We start from the raw sequence: 19,375 nt of genomic DNA on the forward strand, positions 1-19,375 counted from the left end.
GAGGTCCTTCCATAAATCTTTTTTTTCTGTTCTAACTTTGAAGAAATGACTACTTTTCGCCCAATCGAAATGGTGCATGGACATATTCTGTTTCATATTATTACAATTTTTTTCAATATTATCGGTATTAAACTTGATTATCGACACATGAAAGTTTGTCAGCATTGTCAATCTTTTTAACGTTAAAGTACCAATAGTTCGGTCACTACTCAATTAAGGTTGTCGATAACGTAGCTAATTTTGACGGTAAAGAAACATCAATTCGATCACTTCTCTGTTACGGGCTGTATATATCATTATTCTTACTAGAAATAGAAATAAAAAAAACATTGTTCTAATGCTCCTACTAGTATTGTATTGTTGAAATAGTCGTATAACAAGATCTGTTTACATATAATATCATTTGGGAAACATTGCCATAAAGGCGAGGTTTGGCTTGCCGCAAAACCAGGTTCAACCCACCATTTTTTTTTCTTAAAATGTCCTTTACCAAGTCAGGAAAATGGCAGTTTGTATCTTACAGTTCATTTCTGTGTGTGTTGCATTGTGATTGTCGTTGTGATTATTCGTTGCACTTTAGTGTTTCTGATGTTTCGTTGTTTTCCTCTTATAGTTGATATGTTCACCTGAGTTTTAGTTAGGTGGTTCAGCGGTATACTACTGTAGTCTTATTTTTTAATTGAAAAAAGTGGACCTATTCACTAAAAAAAACACAATTTCAGTTGGACACTATACCTACCGCGGACACGTTAATATCCATTTTCAAGTTTATGAAAATCGAGATATGTAGTAAGCATTTCCTTGTGTTATATGTGCTTTAGCAATAGTCTTGGATTTCAAAGCTCTTTTAGATATGTATAACTATTAACCAACTTTTTCACCATGCTGAAATTTTTTGTTTGTTTATATTGCGTGACAACTGTAGTAGATAAATGAGAGGTAAATATTTGACAGAATGAAATATTCTCAACGTAACAATAAATATCTATTTTAGACGACTAGCTTGTTCCTTGTAAAAGTATGTTTTATTATCACAAAGATATCTAATATCCATGTTTTTTTTTGTTAATTTAAAGACTAATTTGCAATTCATATTTGGATAAACAGCATTGCACTAATCGGACATTTAAATGAATTATTTTGTTATGCATTATACATGTAGTTTACATATTTTTATATATAAATTTATTGTGCGAATTAAATCTAATGACTTATTGTCCTACTGTTTCAGTGCGGAAACAAGAGTGCAAAGGTCTTCAAATTTGTAGAATGTAGGATATTTAACATTTACCCTTTATCATTTGCCGTGAAACAATTGAAGTCACTAAAAGATATTCGGAATATAGCATTGTTAAAAACTCAATCTTAAATACAAATGAAATTTTACTTAGACCTGGGATGTACTTTTCTATTGAATGTGATTGGACATGTGTTTTGTTGTGGAGAACGGGATGCCCAAAACAATCGGAATCTAAATGGTGGAGAACGATTGAATTGGAATAAACCAATTTTACTAGTTCGTATAACATTGGGATTAATAAGTAACGTTGTTGCTTTTATAACTGTATGCGTAGTAAACAGGGAAATATTCGTAGAAGGGAAGACTGCTCGAGGATTATTTATCACTATCGTTGTGTTTACTGTGTTAGCATATATTGCTATGGAAGTATTAGTGTGGTTAGACACAAGTGGTGCTGATAGTAAGCATATTCTACTATATATGATACCGTACAGAACATTTGAAATAGAATTTGATATCTTAGTTTGTTTTTACAGTTTGGTGTTATCAAATTGGGAAATGACATTGTTTACCACAACTACAACTGTACTTGCTATTGTAGATTTAGTTGTGAATATTATTATACTTGGAAGAAATTGTTATGACTATGACAACAAACGCATTACAATCATAATAATTTGTTGTGGTATCTTACTTCCACCATTTTTACCAATTGTTGCTTTCATGTCAATAATGCGAAACAAATATATGTAACATGATTAGCCTACGCTATATGTTTTCAATTAACACTTATAATATCAATCAAGTCATTTTTATACCTTACATATTCTTGTTTTACTAACTGCAACGCATTTCTGTATTAGTTTGATACTGTTATGTTAATTTTAATGCTCAGTTTTCACCGTGTAGAACGCCACATATGGGTTATGAATGAAACTGGAAGGTGACTCAGTAGCGATGAAGGCAAAAAATGAGATTATTAAAAGTGTGTTATATGGTTATTGTTTTAAAGATTTTTTTACGCAAAGTAAAGTATTTAAGATTTAAATTGCATTTGAAACCTCAGATTTTGCGACAATGAACATGATGATGAGTGTTTGAGAAAGGCATAGTACTGTAATGGGAAAGTAAGCTAATTCTTGTTATTTCTTGTAATGCAATATTTTGGGCTTTCAATTGTCCCAAAAAAGTTGTGATATCCTAACCTACCAAAATGTTTTCCTCTTTTCGAAGCCCCAGACCCAGTATCCTACAAAACAACCCTATCAACCCACAGGAGGAGTTTTACATGGTGAGCTTTGTCCAATGTGTAACATCTTCATCAATTTCAAAATTATTGTATTGCTTGTTTATTTGATGGCTGCTTTATACACTAAAGAAAAGCAACGATGTTTACATATATGTACAATAGATAAACATGTATGTATAAAGTTAATCAAACAAATCATTTCGCTGGTTGCAATCACTGTGTAAGGTGCTTATGGGAGAGACATTTGATTTTGTTTATAAATCACTACATATAATTTGATCATAAAAACGATACATTTAAATTTGCAGTGGGTTGGTTTATATGAAGCAAGTGTGCTAGATTACAATTTTGGCGATTTTGATTGTTAAGAAATTTTTGACATATGTTGTGTACCAATCAATTTTTATCTCCGCACTAAATTTTATAGGTTTGCTGATCGTCGTACTTGTATGGATGGATGCTCTGAATTTAGTAATGTTAACACTGCATGTGAATATATATTGTGATCAAGATGTTTTTAATTTTGATATTTCTCATAGAGGGAATAATTGGTGTGAAATCAGCATAATACAAATTGTTGAGGAATTCAAATATGTCAGCTTATTATTGAGGCGCAAAATAATGTTTTCAATTTAAAGTAATTACAGTCAAATTTTGCGTAGTGTGAATTCATTTATTTTCGTAGGAACCAATTTTCGTAGATTAAGGAAATTTAATATATGGATATTTAAAATCGTTGTTTTAAGGAATTATGTTTACAAGTTTACGCCTATATAAAAGTTTGTATTCGTTGAAAATTTAATTTCGTTGGTCACCTGAACCCATGAAAGCCACGAAACTGGGAATCCAATAAATAATAATGAATCCACAGTAGTAGAATACGTTGACACTTGAATAATTGGGAAATTTTTTCTATATGAGGGAATTAATAGTTATTGTTGAAATGTTGTCATGTAGAATACATTTAGTCATACAACAAAATATTTACAATTGCAAACTCATTGAATAATGAAATAATAAAATTAATGTTGAATGTAAATGCGTATTTATCTGAAAGCATGTGCATTGTTAAAGTCCTTGATCGGATATAAGTAAACATATAATCAGCTACTAATACATTTTTTTGATAAAAAAAAAAAAAAAAAAAAAAGAATGTGTCCAAAGTACACGGATGCCCCACTTGCGCTATCATTTTCCATGTTCAATGGACCGTGAAATTGGATTAAAAATATAATTAGGAATTAAAATTAGAAAGATAATATCATAGGGAACATGTGCACTAAGTTTCAAGTTGATTGGAATTCAACTTCATCAAAAACTACATTTTTATGATTTTAAATTTTAGTTTCTTAGTTTAGTATGACGTCCATTATCACTGTACTATTATGCATATTTTAGGGGCCAGCTGAAGGACACCTACGGGTGCGGGAATTCTCGCTACATTGAAGACCCATTGGTTGCCTTCGGCTGTTGTTTGCTCTATTGTCGGGTGATTGTCGCTTTGACATATTCACCATTTCCTTTCTCAATTTTATTGACCAAAAACTTTAACCTGAAACATGCACTTTCATTTTCTATGTTCATTGGACCGTGAAATTGGGGTGAACAGATTAATTTGGCTTTAAAATTAGAAAGATCATATCATAAGGAACATGTGTGCTAAATTTCAATTGATTTGACTTCAACTTCATCAAAAACTACCTTGACCAAAACCTTTACCTCAAGCGGGACAGACGGACGATCGAACAGACGGACGGACGAACGGACGCACAGACCAGAAAACATAATGCCACTCTACTACCGTAGGTGGGGCATAAAAATAATATTAAATAATTCGTACATGTTAAATATGTCGTCTTAAGCGTAATGTAATGATTTGCAAATTCATCATGAATGAAATATTACTCCATATGACTTAACACATGATCAGTCACCTCTAGCATTTTTTAAGAATTGTAAACAACCGGTTTTCTTCGTATTTACCCAAAAATCAAAATAGAACCCGGAGTGGATTAGAGAAGTTAACTTGAATTATGGTATGATAAGTATATATATAATATGTTTATGTCAAAATGCATTTTATAATAACCATAGTTAACCATATCATTATTGAGTATTTACCCAGCTTACCGACTAGTTTGCGTACATTAGATTGGGTAGGTACCGATGTTAACGGGTTCAATAACACATAATCTCCAAAGTCAAGCATAAACGTGAACTTCAATATTTTTGATTGTCACCTTTACTAACGAAAGTAATTTTATATCCATTCGAATAAATAGTATGATAACAATATATTTATATTCATACAAATAAGTTATCCTTGTACATGTATTCTTAAACATATGCTCTTCCAGGGAGAAATGGGGGGCATATCTCCCCCTTTTTGTGGGAAAAATTTTGATAATTAGATATACAATCACTTCAACAGAACTGGAGAGGGAATTCTCTTTTATTCTTTTGTAACATTTATAAAATTTTCCGTGTTAATGTCTTTTTTTTATTTTTTTATTATATATCATTTCAACTGTATTGGTTGTTAAACATTCTTGGTGTTCAAATATATCTTTTGGCCTCAGTGGTACCTGATGACGAAATTCACGAGGAGCGTTTCGAATGCAAATAAAATCGAACTATCAAAAAGTAGAAAAGATCACTTAAAGATGTTAAGAGTAAGATCCTTTTAATGAATATCGAAAGTAAAACTTTAAAATCCGTGCTTATACAAATCTAAAATAGCATCAAGGTAAATGCTTTATATTTTAAAATAATTTAGACGGATATTTACTGAATTTTCCATTTACTGTAATTCATAACACTACAAGAACAAGTATGACATTAAAGGGTCGTAATTGGTGCCCATACGGATAGATACACATTATTGTCTAATCGTCTATAAATATTGTAAAGGAGTAAAAATTATAGCTTAGAAATATTCATCACTGTTACTGATCCAGAAAATATAATAGTATCTAGCATGTTTTTCTTCTTTTATTATAAAACAAAGTCTTTATTTGAGTTGCACCAAATACATCGACGATGAGATTTTGCAAAGGGCCATTCAGTTTAATACATAACAAATATTTATAAGATTGTGTGGTCGCGTAGTGTACGGAGTCAAAAAGTCCTACATGTCAGTCAAATTGAACAGACCATCAAAAGCACATAGCTTATAACAAGATCAAATCAGTTTTTGACACTCACAAAAAGTGACTTCCATCATTTCCATATGTTTAATTACGCTTAATTATCAAAACAAATAACTAGTTATAATACGAAGCAAAGGAAGAACAAGTTAACATAGCAGACAGATTAGCCATAGAACACTAATTAGAAGTTGATATGAAACGAGTTTTGACAAGGTTTTCTTAAGGTTGAGAAATCAGATGAGTATAAGAGACCTTCAAATGTTCTGAGGCGGTCGTAAAGTAATTGTGTTAGTGAAATTATTATTTACTATGCGACTCTGTGGAGCACAGTACCTCAATAGAGGAACGTATAACATAATTTGTAAGTCCAGTGTTGTGTTTTAGTCATACTACTACTTCATAGTTCGCTTTTATATCGACTGGTAAAAACACAAGAAGCGTAGCTAGTGTTTGAATTGTATGTTTCATCTTTAACCCTCATGCTATCATATTAATTTCTAGATTATTTCGAAATTTGATATGCGAGTTTTCATAATATTCAAACATTTACTTTGAATCAATTGACGTTTTATAAATTTTACAAGAATAAAAAAAGCATGCAATATTATCTGTAAGGACCTAACAACTCAAGTTATTGTGGAAGAACGATATTTTCCATACCACTTGCCAAATTTGGAAATAGTTTGATGAATACTTAATTCGAAAATCACAAAAATGTTTTGTTTCAGTTGAATATTAGGAAGAAAATAACATAAAATTTTAATAAAGGACGACCACCATATCGTCAACGTTAATTGTGTTCGATTGAGTTACAACTTAGATTAACCTAGTTACTATATTATAAAAAATATATTAATCAGCACTTTTTGAAGTTCTTGCTTCGTGAGTTTTACTAGAATTATCTTTATCAAGAATGCTCAAAGCTAAATATAGTAAGCCAGAGGTGTATAAGAACCGAAACAGTTAAAGTATATTTAAAAAAAGAACCTAAATAATAATAGTCAAATCCTTCGAAGGCCAACTTTCACTAAGAATGCGTGATAAAATTGAGAGGCAGAAAATTAAATAATGATTAAATTGATAATGGAAATGGGGAATTTGTCAAAGAGACAAGAACCCGACCATAGAAAAAACAACAGGTCTTCAATGTAACGAGAAATGCCCGCACTCGGAGGCGTTCTTCAGCTGGCCCCTACACAAATTTATACTAGTTAAGTGATAATAAACGCCATACTAATTTCCAAATTGTTTATAATCATGTAAGTATCGAAATATAGACTACCGAATAGCCTCGCTGGCTGGTAATCCAACTGTAGTAGTATCGATCCAGTTCTGAAAAAAAACATTTATAAATTGCATGCAGTCGAAGCACCTAACTTGATTTACCTTTATTTTAAACACTCAAAGTCAAAGAATTGAAAGTTCATTATTAAATATTCGAAAGAAACCAACAGAAGTCAATTTAGGAATACGATATACCAGATAAAAGATAACCCAAATTCGTTGAAATCCCTTGTAATATTTCCAACGACTCCAGATTACCTTCGTTGTACAAATGTGAACAAATTGTAAGACAAACTAATATATGATCATAATATAAAAAACAACAAATAGTAAGTTTGAATTTTTGGCAATTTTTTGTCATGGATTTATTAGGACAGTTCAACTATGTATCAACCGGCCAACGAATTTGCATTCATCGACAATTTCTCATTAATGTCCAAGATAAAAAAATTGAAGGGCAACCATCATATGTTTTCTCCAAATGGCGACTGGGCTACCAGACGCCAACTGTGATAAATTCAGCCCGTCAGTAAAACTATGTATTCAGTAAACATTCTGTCCAATCCATGACGCTTCTTTTGGCAATATCTGAAAATATACAACAAACAGCAGAAAAAAACATTCTAAAGGGTGGGAAAGGGCGGGTTTTCGTGTTCCTTCAGAGTTCAAATCACGCAATGAACAAATCACGAAAAGCATGCAATTTTATACCAAATAAAAGCGGGAAAACCGCTTATGAAAAATGTAGGTGAACAAAAGACGCTTAAGTCCGTCAAAATTAAAGAAAAGTTAACTCTAGTTTAGCAGACGATACTCTCAATTTATTAAATTGATTTAATGCTGAACGATAAAATCTTATTTATATTGAATACGATCGTTTTAATCATGTCTGTATTGATGCACATATAATTGTTTATTTGGCGAATAGACACAGCTGATAGGTATAATTATTCTTCTCTAAACTATAAGTATTTTACGCACTATATGGAAGCGAGAAACCTACAAAATTACATTCTTTTTGCCATTTCCAGTTTGCATTGTTTTGATGAATAGCGAAGAAAATATGTCTAACAGAAAGTCATTTGAAGGTGATTTGTTATTGCAAACTAAATCAAATGATGAAAACCAAAATTCAGAAGAATTTATGGCCGTTGTGAGACAATACCACCAAATGAAGCCAAACCTGCCACCAACATTTGTAAAGAATGTGACGTTAAGGTTGTATGGAATGACAGTAGTGGAAAACCAGGAATTAGACAGTTATGATGATTTCAATTACCATATAACCGTAGATCAAGTGATCAATAACGACTACATAAATGACTTCCGTCCAGCAGGTTACGTCCTAAAGGTCCTAAATTACAAGGACTCACAGAACAACAACCTGATAGGTATGTCATGTAAGCGATACTGGTAATGCATTTTGATTTTTCATCAACGTTAAAAAATAGAACAAGAATTTATTTGACTTTTCGGCAGTTATATTTGTCATACATAAAGTTATTTTGGATTACTGAATTTGTAATGGTTCAATCTTTTCGTGAAGTAAGGCAAAAATGAAAAACAAAAAATAACAGATTGTAATATATGTTGCCCCTCTACTTGCTGACTTGTTTCTTTATTATTATGAGGCTGACTTCATGCAGGAACTTCTTAGGAAGAAAGATAAGAAGTTAGCAATATCCTTTAACTCTACTTTCCGCTATATAGATGACGTTCTTTCACTAAACAATTCAAAATTTGGTGACTATGTGGATCGCATCTATCCCATCGAATTGGAGATAAAGGATACTACAGATACAGTTAAGTCGGCTTCATATCTTGACTTACATCTAGAAATTGACAATGAGGGTCGGTTGAAGACAAAACTTTACGACAAAAGAGATGATTTGAGCTTTCCAATTGTGAACTTTCCATTTCTAAGTAGCAACATTCCAGCAGCACCTGCATACGGGGTATATATCTCCCAATTGATACGATATTCCCGTGCTTGCATTTCCTATCATGATTTTCTTGATAGAGGGTTACTGCTCACAAGGAAGCTATTAAATCAAGAGTTCCAAATGGTGAAGTTGAAATCATCCCTTCGTAAATTTTACGGACGCCATCACGAGTTGGTTGACCGTTATGGAATAACCGTTTCACAAATGATATCGGATATGTTCCTTACGTCGTAACTACAATCCCCTTCCCTTTCATGAATTTGACCTACCGAATTAGACTATTTACCGGATTTGTAATCACATAAGCAACACGACGGGTGCCGCATGTGGAGCAGGATCTGCTTACCCTTCCGGAGCACCTGAGATCACCCCTAGTTTTTGGTGGGGTTCGTGTTGTTTATTCTTTAGTTTTCTATGTTATGTCATGTGTACTATTGTTTTTCTGTTTGTCTTTTTCATTTTTAGCCATGGCGTTGTCAGTTTGTTTTAGATTTACGAGTTTGACTGTCCCTTTGGTGTCTTTCGTCCCTCTTTTATTACCACTGGGTCGATGTCTCTGCTGGTGGACATTTTGTCCCCGAGGACATCATCCGCCCAGTAGCAAAACTACAATTGCATGAACTTACGAAGAACTAACAGGAAACTGGCTCGGACGTCGCCCAGTATAAAAAGGTCCGAAACAGACGTCACCATGGACACGGTGTCGTCTGATACGGCAGGTGTCCTCTCATCACCAGACATGACAAATAACCCAAACACGACTCATTCAGATCATCGTCCTAGTGACAACAGCAATATTATACATATACAGCCTTGTTCAGTTCTCCTTAAAGACATTTTGGTTTTTGATGACACAGTACAACACTGTCGCATTTCAAAATGTGAGACCAAAGGCTGCAAAACTTGTGCTATTTTAATTACAGATGCTGAATTCACTAGCAATTTGACCAAGAAGTCATATTTTACCAGAAGTTACGATGATCTGAATTGTAAATCGATAAATGTCGTCTACGGATTAGAGTGCAACCTTTGCGGCTTGGTATACGTCGGTGAAACGAAAGGAAGGCTAAACAAACGTATGTGCGGTCATAGATCAGACATTAACCTCAATGCTAACGACATTCTATACCAGCATTTCAATCAGCCCGATCATTCCATCGTTTCTATGACAGTTCGAATTATTGAAAAAATATACCATAGCTCGAACAATCCTAATCTTTCAACGACTCTCCGTAGACAAAAAGAAGACTACTGGATTAGACAATTGGGAACTGCAACACCGTATGGCTACAATGACAAAATTGATGGTATAGGTATTCTATCTAGTCCTTCGTGTAACTCGGTGAATGTGATGAATATTTTCAACTCGACTCCTCGACGTAGACGTAGTCATGGCCATCGTCATTATACATCACCCTCTCTGCATGATGTCTCTATTAATGACTTGCTGCCATGCATTCAAAAACCGTTAGGTATTCATCACATTCGCACGAAACTTTATTCATCACCTCTTTCAAAACTTCATTCTCTGTTCAATTTATGTTTGGAATCCACTGTAACAAACCCTCATTCAAACCAATACAAACTACAAGCTATAATTTCGGATATTGCTAGTCACAGACTTTTCAAGCCAGTTCGCATTGGAAAAGATGAAAAAGAGAAAAGATCTTTTCTAAATCTTTCCTTTGCCAACAAAGCTCTCGATGGCGTCAACCTAGGCAATATCCTTCATCATAAATTAGTTCAATCGAAAATACCTCCTTATTTCAAAGACCAGTCTGTACCAATAATTTCTTATACCTATACCAAACCTATTGCAACTAAAATTTTCAATTACAAACGCGTTTTGCAAGATCTCGATATTGACGGCTTCAAGTCTAAACCTCCTGATTGCACTTGTGCTAGTTCCCAATTCACATATAATCCTGCTGGCCACGTTATTACCGGTGACCTTAACATTGTTAATAACACTTCTCTACGAAACGTGTTATCGAAAGGTCCGAAATATCGTGAGCCTAAATCCATCAATTGGAAACACAACTTTAAAATTTTGATGGATTCAGTCGAGGATTATGCCAGGCAATGGGCTAAGCGCGAGAAGGAAGACGTAGACACTCTATCCGAATGGATTAAGGCAGTGAGGTCGTTAATACAAATCAGAATTAAGAAACTGAATTGGTCCATCAATGCCCATGCTACGTCAATCTTCAAAGATCCAAATGTTGCTAAACACCTATCTGACCTCCATGATGAATATGTTGTTGTCCCCGCAGACAAAGCCCCAAATAACATCGTTTTTATCTGTAAAAGTCATTACATTAATTGCTTGATAAACGAATTAGGTATAGACAATTCACTTGGAAACCCAACATATACCCTCACGACACTTACCAAAGAGGAAATCCTGGATAATCATAGGTCTGTTCTTTGTTCCTTTGGTATGTCAACCAAAGATGAAGAACTGGATCTTCCATCACTGTATTGGATACCTAAACTACATAAGTGTCCTTACAAACAACGGTATATTGCTGGGTCTTCCAAGTGCTCCACGAAACCCCTTTCTAAATTATTAACATCCATTTTATCAGCAATCAAAGACGGGCTTCAAAGTTATTGTGAAACTGCCTATTCTAGAGGTGGCGTGAATCAGATGTGGATACTTAAAATTCCAAAGATCTTTTAGAGTACATACAATCTAACTCTCTTTCATCTTGTAACAGTATTAAAACATTTGACTTTTCTACTCTTTACACATGTATTCCACATTCCAAACTAAAAGACAAATTAAAAGAGTTGGTATTACTTTGCTTCATAAAAAAGAATGGCCAACGTAGATACAAGTATCTTGTCTTAGGGAGGGATAAATCATACTTTGTAAAGAACCATTGTGATTCAAACAAAAAATTCTCTGAAACCGATATTATCAAGATGCTTGATTTCTTGATTGACAACATATTTGTTACGTTCGGAGGACGTGTTTTTCAACAGACTGTCGGCATCCCAATGGGAACAAACTGTGCCCCTCTACTTGCTGACTTGTTTCTTTATTATTATGAGGCTGACTTCATGCAGGAACTTCTTAGGAAGAAAGATAAGAAGTTAGCAATATCCTTTAACTCTACTTTCCGCTATATAGATGACGTTCTTTCACTAAACAATTCAAAATTTGGTGACTATGTGGATCGCATCTATCCCATCGAATTGGAGATAAAGGATACTACAGATACAGTTAAGTCGGCTTCATATCTTGACTTACATCTAGAAATTGACAATGAGGGTCGGTTGAAGACAAAACTTTACGACAAAAGAGATGATTTGAGCTTTCCAATTGTGAACTTTCCATTTCTAAGTAGCAACATTCCAGCAGCACCTGCATACGGGGTATATATCTCCCAATTGATACGATATTCCCGTGCTTGCATTTCCTATCATGATTTTCTTGATAGAGGGTTACTGCTCACAAGGAAGCTATTAAATCAAGAGTTCCAAATGGTGAAGTTGAAATCATCCCTTCGTAAATTTTACGGACGCCATCACGAGTTGGTTGACCGTTATGGAATAACCGTTTCACAAATGATATCGGATATGTTCCTTACGTCGTAACTACAATCCCCTTCCCTTTCATGAATTTGACCTACCGAATTAGACTATTTACCGGATTTGTAATCACATAAGCAACACGACGGGTGCCGCATGTGGAGCAGGATCTGCTTACCCTTCCGGAGCACCTGAGATCACCCCTAGTTTTTGGTGGGGTTCGTGTTGTGTATTCTTTAGTTTTCTATGTTATGTCATGTGTACTATTGTTTTTCTGTTTGTCTTTTTCTTTTTTAGCCATGGCGTTGTCAGTTTGTTTTAGATTTACGAGTTTGACTGTCCCTTTGGTGTCTTTCGTCCCTCTTTTGTATACTATTACTTAGGATAGAATGTTAATAAGGCAACAGTAGTATATTTATGAATTAACTGTTTACAAAACATTCTAATTTTTGAAATACTAAGGCTTTTCTACCTCCAGAATAGATTACATTAGCTGTATTTGGCAAAATGTTTAGGAATTTTGGTCCTCAATGCTTCGTACTTTATTTGGCCCTTTTAACTTTTTTGAATTCTAGCGTTACTGATTTCATTTATATACCGCTGTTCGAAATTCATAAATCGATTGAGGAAAAAACAAATCCGGGTTGCAAGCTTAAACTCAGATAATAACACATCTAATATAAGATGAGACCAACGACATAACAGAGAGACAACATTAAAATGCGACACACACAGAAACGAACAATAATATGACAATGTAAGATGGACGAAACAACATCCATAATATGATATATATGATGGTCCTTAAATAATATTTATTATCAATATAGGAACAATTTTAAGCCATTGATGCGAAAATATTTGCTATTGATATTAAATATTTTCCCTGTTATAGTGTGCATTGTTTGTTTGTTTCCAAACAGAGGCCATGCATTTCGTTCTGAATCATTTGAAGAGGAAATCTTTTCCTGTACAAGCTTTTGTATCAAATGTTTATGGTGAGATGTGGTCCAGTGAAACAATTGTCAATAAATTCAGTAAGTACAAAATATATACGTCATTTCTTTCAAATAATCCTACGAATTTGTTTCAGAATTTTCAAAATCATTATAAATCGGCTTAATAAAATTATAACTCTCATGTACCCAGTTTAAGCACTTTGTAATGGGTATATTATTTAATATCTATTCATATTTTATATCATTAAGCAGGAAGAACATCTATAACGCGCGTCTGGCGTACTAAATTATAATCCTGGTACCTTTGATAACTATTATCAGTATAACCTGCTAACTAGTTCCGAAACACGTGATAGAAAAACAAAGAAAATTAACGGCGCTTATATTGCTGTTCTCTCTCAATTTTTCATGTGTTTTGTGTTGATTAATTTGCAATTGGTTGTTCTGACGTGATTTATATCAGTTTCATGAAAAATTTATAAATTGTAAAGTAGTTTTGCGGACTCCTTTCAGGTCTCTTTTCGTCATTAAACTCTTATCATCAAATACTTTTACATCCTTGTCGATTGATCTGTGATTTTGAGCATTCCTGAGTAACGAAAATGAAGAAAAACGCTCCAAACAGTGTCATTTTCAATTTATTGTGTAATGTTCGAGGACTATTGTTTGTTTATCGACATCTTTCTTTTTGACTTTATGTTGCATGGATTTTATAACCCTACCATTTTGTGATTCCACCTTTGTGTCTATTTCATGCTATCTTAATGCTTTATAAAATAAGGTTTTTCAACCCCCGATTATGTAACCTTACCTGTACAGAATTTTTGGAATTGAATTCCTCAATTTCTTAATTGATTTGGCCAGCTAATTTTCTTATTCCACCATCACAGGCGATTTTTTTGTAGACGAAATGCGTATCTGCCATAAATCGTTTGTTCACCCTGGTATCTATTAAGAGTGTATTTACAAGAACCAAAATGTATTTGATTACAAGAGTTATATAATCACCTGAACATAATTTACAAATCCTTTAGCGTATTTATAATTTATAGATTTGGGTATTGAGTTCATCAACCATTTTCTGTTTTGGCAATTTATATTTTTTGTAGACGAAGACGTATATGCCATAACATTTTTATTCATCCTAGTATCTATGATGAGTTTATTTACAGGTACCAAACAAACATATATAGTTTCAATGATGACGTACCTGGAAGGCAAAACAATGACGAGTGAACAAATTAATCCTTCTTCGCTTTATAATATTGGAATATATGCTGGCTTATTACAGAAAGCATTAGAGGTATCGCATTATTTAAAAACAAAACACATGTTTAACCTATTAATCAAACAGGATTTAAGGTATAAAACAAAATAAAAGGAAGATAACCCACACACTACACTCCTCTCACAGACACTAACCCTAATCAAGATTGACAGTTTGATGAAATATAATAAAAAAATCATTCCATCCCAACGGATAATAGTGATGCACTTCATTCGTCTATGCAGCTATTTTATTTGTGGTTTATAATTTCGTTTTTTGAAGAATAACTGAAATTCTGCTTTAAGAATTTTTTTTAGTATTTAACACACCGTCATTTTTGAAAGATCATCCAAACCCAATGTATTTCATGTTAAGATGTGACAAAAAAAACTTGACCTTATGCAATACAGAAACACAGATATTGACAGATTTTAGAATAATGAAAACCAATCACAGTGTAGAATTGATAACATTTTATGTAAAGTAGCGCCAAATCATAGTACTACACGTCCGGTTGCAGACGAAAAGGGGTCTTATTGGTCAGTTGTTGGTAATTAATCATACATCATCATTGCAGTAAAACAAAGTCTGTGTCATAAACGTATATCCTGGGTGTTTCAAAGGTGCAAATTTAATCAACCCTAAAATTGAAAATAATTGACGGTAAACACCTCCGGATCGTATCTAAATGTACGGTTTCGGTAAACAACATCTCCAAAAATTGAACGTGCTATATCCCGTTTATAATACGTTTTTTACAGTACAGCAAAAATTCGAAACCAAATATTTCTATCTATGGAAGAATTTAGTAAAGGTTTTAAATATTCCCTGACTTAATACTTTACCAGTGATGCATAGATTGTATTATGAGTGCCAATAAGACAACTCTCCATTCAAGTCACAATTATAAAAGTAAACCATTATAGGTCAATGAACGGTCTTCAACACGGAGTCTAGGTTCACACCGAACCGCAAGCTATAAAGTGCCCCAAAAAAATAACAGTGGACGGAGTTACTCATAAACACACAATGAACGAATAGATTTCATTTGGGATACAATGTAAATACAAAATTAATAAAATTAAGGGATGCATGTATAAAACCGCTGTGAAATATTAAACAATTTATTAAAAACCTAAACGTTATATTATACACAGGTAAATGAAAATAATTGTGTTGTTAAGTATACTTCTTCTGTCTATTATTATTAAATTATATTACCAAGTAACGAGTTTTAAAACACTGTAATATGGCGACAAATAAACAGTTCTACTTGGCACAATGTTGTTGTTTTTAAAACTTTTTGGAATTTTGGATCCTCAATGCTCTTCAATTTTCTATCTGTTTGGTTTTATAAATATTTTGATAAGTGCGTCACTGATGAGTCTTATGTAGACTAAACGCGCGTCTGGCGTACTAAATTACACTCCTGGTACCTTTGATAACTATTTACAACATGCACTGTGTCGATGCCACTGCTGGTGGACGTTTCGTCCCCGCGGGTATCACCAGCCCAGTAGTCAACACTTCGGTGTTGACATACATATCAATAATGTATTCATTCATTTATCAAATAGTTCGTTTCTATTTATGCTGGCGTTTGTTTTTGTTTCACTTCAATGTTCCTGTTGTTTATTTGTTTTTCCTTATAGTTGATACGTTTCCATCAGATTTAGTTTGTAATCCGGATTTGTTGTTTCTTTTTGTCAATCGATTTATCACTTTTTAACACAGGTATACCACTGTTGCCTGTATCTTATATTTGAAAAGACGGCTAGTATTAATACATTTACATTAAAAATATTGAAAAAAGACGCGAACCTGTCTAAACTTTAATGTGTACAGAGTTTTGTAAACGAAAGTAGATGGCTAAATATAAACCAATATTAGTTTGGATACAAACAGTTATCGAAGGTACCAAAATTTCCTTATCGTTGTTCGAAAAGATCGAGGAACAAATATGTCATAATCGAAGATAATATGGATCTATGCAAAGCTAACAGTAAATCGAATCTTTATTTTGTAGGATTTTGATAATGATTTCCTGACAAAAAGGGAAAACCAATGGGATTTGCTGGAGCTCCCAAAGCTTGTGAAATTTACACCTGCCCTTGAACACAAGGAAGAGTTCCAGTTATTGAAAATAATCATGACAGATTTCAAGAAAGAAGTCGTCCCAGTATTGGAGCATCTAACAAAAGGTAAATGGAAATAATAAAAAAAAAAAGAGAAAACACAAAAAAGAGAGGAAACTGTCAATCAAAACAATGGACAATATTGGATATTTAACCTAAACATTTATTTAGCGTCTCAATGATGCTACATAGAAAAGATTAAAGCTCTATTTGATATAACAGCTTTTTCTGCAATGCATGCTAATGAAGTCAATCAAGTAAGCTTCTGTGGTGGTACCTTTATGCAGACATACATCATCTGCACTTTATAATTCAGTTGCCCATCAACATTTAGTACTATTAAAGGATAAGTAATCGTTTTAGCCAAACTTGTGTCCTTAATTTCAAGATAGTGAAATGAAAGTTTTAACTGAAAAATCATTATTGAATGAAAAGACAACATCAACAAAGTTAAGAGCGAGTTCGCTAAATGTGCTTCTTTCTTGATTGCCTTGCAACTTGTTGTTTTGTCACTTTAAGCATGTATAAGAGTGAGAAATAAGTACTCACTGCAATGCTGAGCTAGTAGTAACTTTCCATCTATCCCATCGAACTAGGGATAAGTGATACAACAGATACAGTTAAGTCTGCCTCATATCTTGACTAACATCTAGGAATAGGCAATGAGAGTCGGTTGAAGACAAGATTTTACGACAAAAGAGATGATTTCAGCTTCCCAATTGAGAACTTTCCATTTCTATTTAGCAACATTCCAGCAGCGTCTGCATACGGCGTATATATCTCCGAATTAATACGATATTGCTGTGTTTGTAATCCCTTACATGATTTACTTGATAGGGGACTGCTGCTCACAAAGAAGTTCCAAATGGTGAAGTTGAAAGCATCCCTTCGTAAAATTTACGGACACCATCACGAGTTGGTTGACCCTTTAAGAAATATCCGTTTCACAGATGATGATAGCGAATATGTTCCTTATGTCGTAACTACAATCCCGTTTTCTTTCCACAAAGTGACCTACCGAATTTGACTTATTAGCGTGTTTGTTCTAACATGAGCAACACGACTGGTGCCACATGTGGAGCATGATTTAATTTACTGTTTCGAAGTACCTGAAATCATCCCTAGTTTTGGTGTTGTTCGCGTTGCTTAGTCTTTATTTTTCTATGTTGTATTTTGTGTACTATTGTTTGTCTTTTTGTCTCTCGAGGTTTGTCTTTTTCTTTTTTAGCCATTGCGTAGTCAGTTTATTTTCGATTTATGAGTTTGAATGTCACTCTGGTATCTTTCGCCCTTCTTTCCACTTATTTAACAAAATATGATAAACATTACAATTGCCACTTGGTGTACAATTAGAGTCATTGTATTTTCAACAAGAAACGTATATTTATACCATGAATAAAAAAAAACCATTAAGCAGTCAATTTATTATAAGCTCTGTTTGGTGATAAACCTTGAATTGAGACTGGCACTGACAATGTTGAAATTTGTCTATTTAATATGTTGAATACTATCATAAACTTTCCAGTTCTTATCCATGGTGACCTGAACGATGGTAATATCCTTGTTAAAGAAGTAATGAAACGGAAAAATGTCCAAAAGGAGAAAACAACATATGATATTGTGGGCATCATCGACTTTCTTGACATGCAGTACAGTTATACTATAGTTGATATTGCAATTTTAATAGCACATATGTCGGCTGAATGTACTTGTATGGACCCGATAGATGTTGGTGGACATATATTAGCTGGATATATGACGATAAAAGAATTGACCCACAACGAAAAGGACATTCTCAGACTTTTAATTTGCAGTCGATTGGCGCAACTGATAATTTTGAACGAATTTACTCTTTTAATTGATCCACACAAGAAGAGTGTACGGTTATATCTTGAGAATTACAAACGAATAATTTGGAAATTTTGGAAAACTTCAAAAACTGAACTTTATAGAAGATGGGATGTAGTATTGAGGGATAACAACATTGAAAATGTCTTTACTATTTTGTAGATACAAATACATTTCCTTTTTTATTTCAAATAAAAATAAATTATGTGACATACTGTTTTATTCTAGATATGCCAAAGAGTTGGGTTGCTTTTGTTTGTTTGTGTGTGTCCTAGTGGAGTGATTCTTCTTCTCTTCTCCAGGTATACAACACTACTGCAGGATACTGATGATTACTCGTTGCGCATGTGTTGTAAAATTTAAATCAAGTTTCTTGTAAATGTCAAAAAAAAAATATATACAAATTTGACAATTTGTATGCAAAAAAGGAGATGTGGTATGATTGCCATGTGACAACTCTCCACAAAAGACCAAAATGACACAGAAATTAACAACTATAGGTCAATGTATGGCATTCAACAAGGAGCAAAATTCATACCGCATAGCCAGCTATAGCAGGCCCAAAAAATACAATGTAAACCAATTCAAACGTGAAAACAAACGGCCTAATTTATGTATAAAAAAATGGACGAAAAACAAATATGTCACACTTAAACAAACGACATCCACAGAATTACATGTTCCTGACTTGGGACAGGCCCACTTACACTACTTGTACATCCCAACAACAAAACGACAGTAGGTATAGATCTGAGAGTATCTGC

General features: G+C 33.5%; 1 protein-coding gene across 2 annotated transcripts; it reads left to right on the top strand.

Moving 5' to 3' along the window:
* The first annotated feature begins 4,428 nt into the window (after positions 1–4,428).
* On the top strand, positions 4,429–18,777 carry LOC134715236 (hydroxylysine kinase-like). Of its 2 annotated transcripts, XM_063577285.1 has the most exons (6): positions 4,429–4,525; positions 7,954–8,313; positions 13,326–13,439; positions 14,534–14,664; positions 16,655–16,829; positions 18,289–18,777. In XM_063577285.1, the coding sequence occupies exons 2-6, from the start codon at positions 7,968–7,970 to the stop codon at positions 18,771–18,773; spliced, it is 1,251 nt and encodes a 416-aa protein (XP_063433355.1). In that variant the 5' UTR covers positions 4,429–4,525; positions 7,954–7,967; the 3' UTR covers positions 18,774–18,777. The 2 variants fall into 2 exon arrangements, with proteins under 2 accessions (XP_063433355.1, XP_063433353.1); XM_063577283.1 differs by lacking the exon at positions 4,429–4,525 and having other exon boundaries at positions 7,852–8,313.
* The last annotated feature ends 598 nt before the right edge of the window (positions 18,778–19,375 follow it).

The sequence above is a fragment of the Mytilus trossulus genome, chromosome 4 (assembly GCF_036588685.1).
Source record: "Mytilus trossulus isolate FHL-02 chromosome 4, PNRI_Mtr1.1.1.hap1, whole genome shotgun sequence".
NCBI lineage: Eukaryota > Metazoa > Mollusca > Bivalvia > Mytilida > Mytilidae > Mytilus > Mytilus trossulus.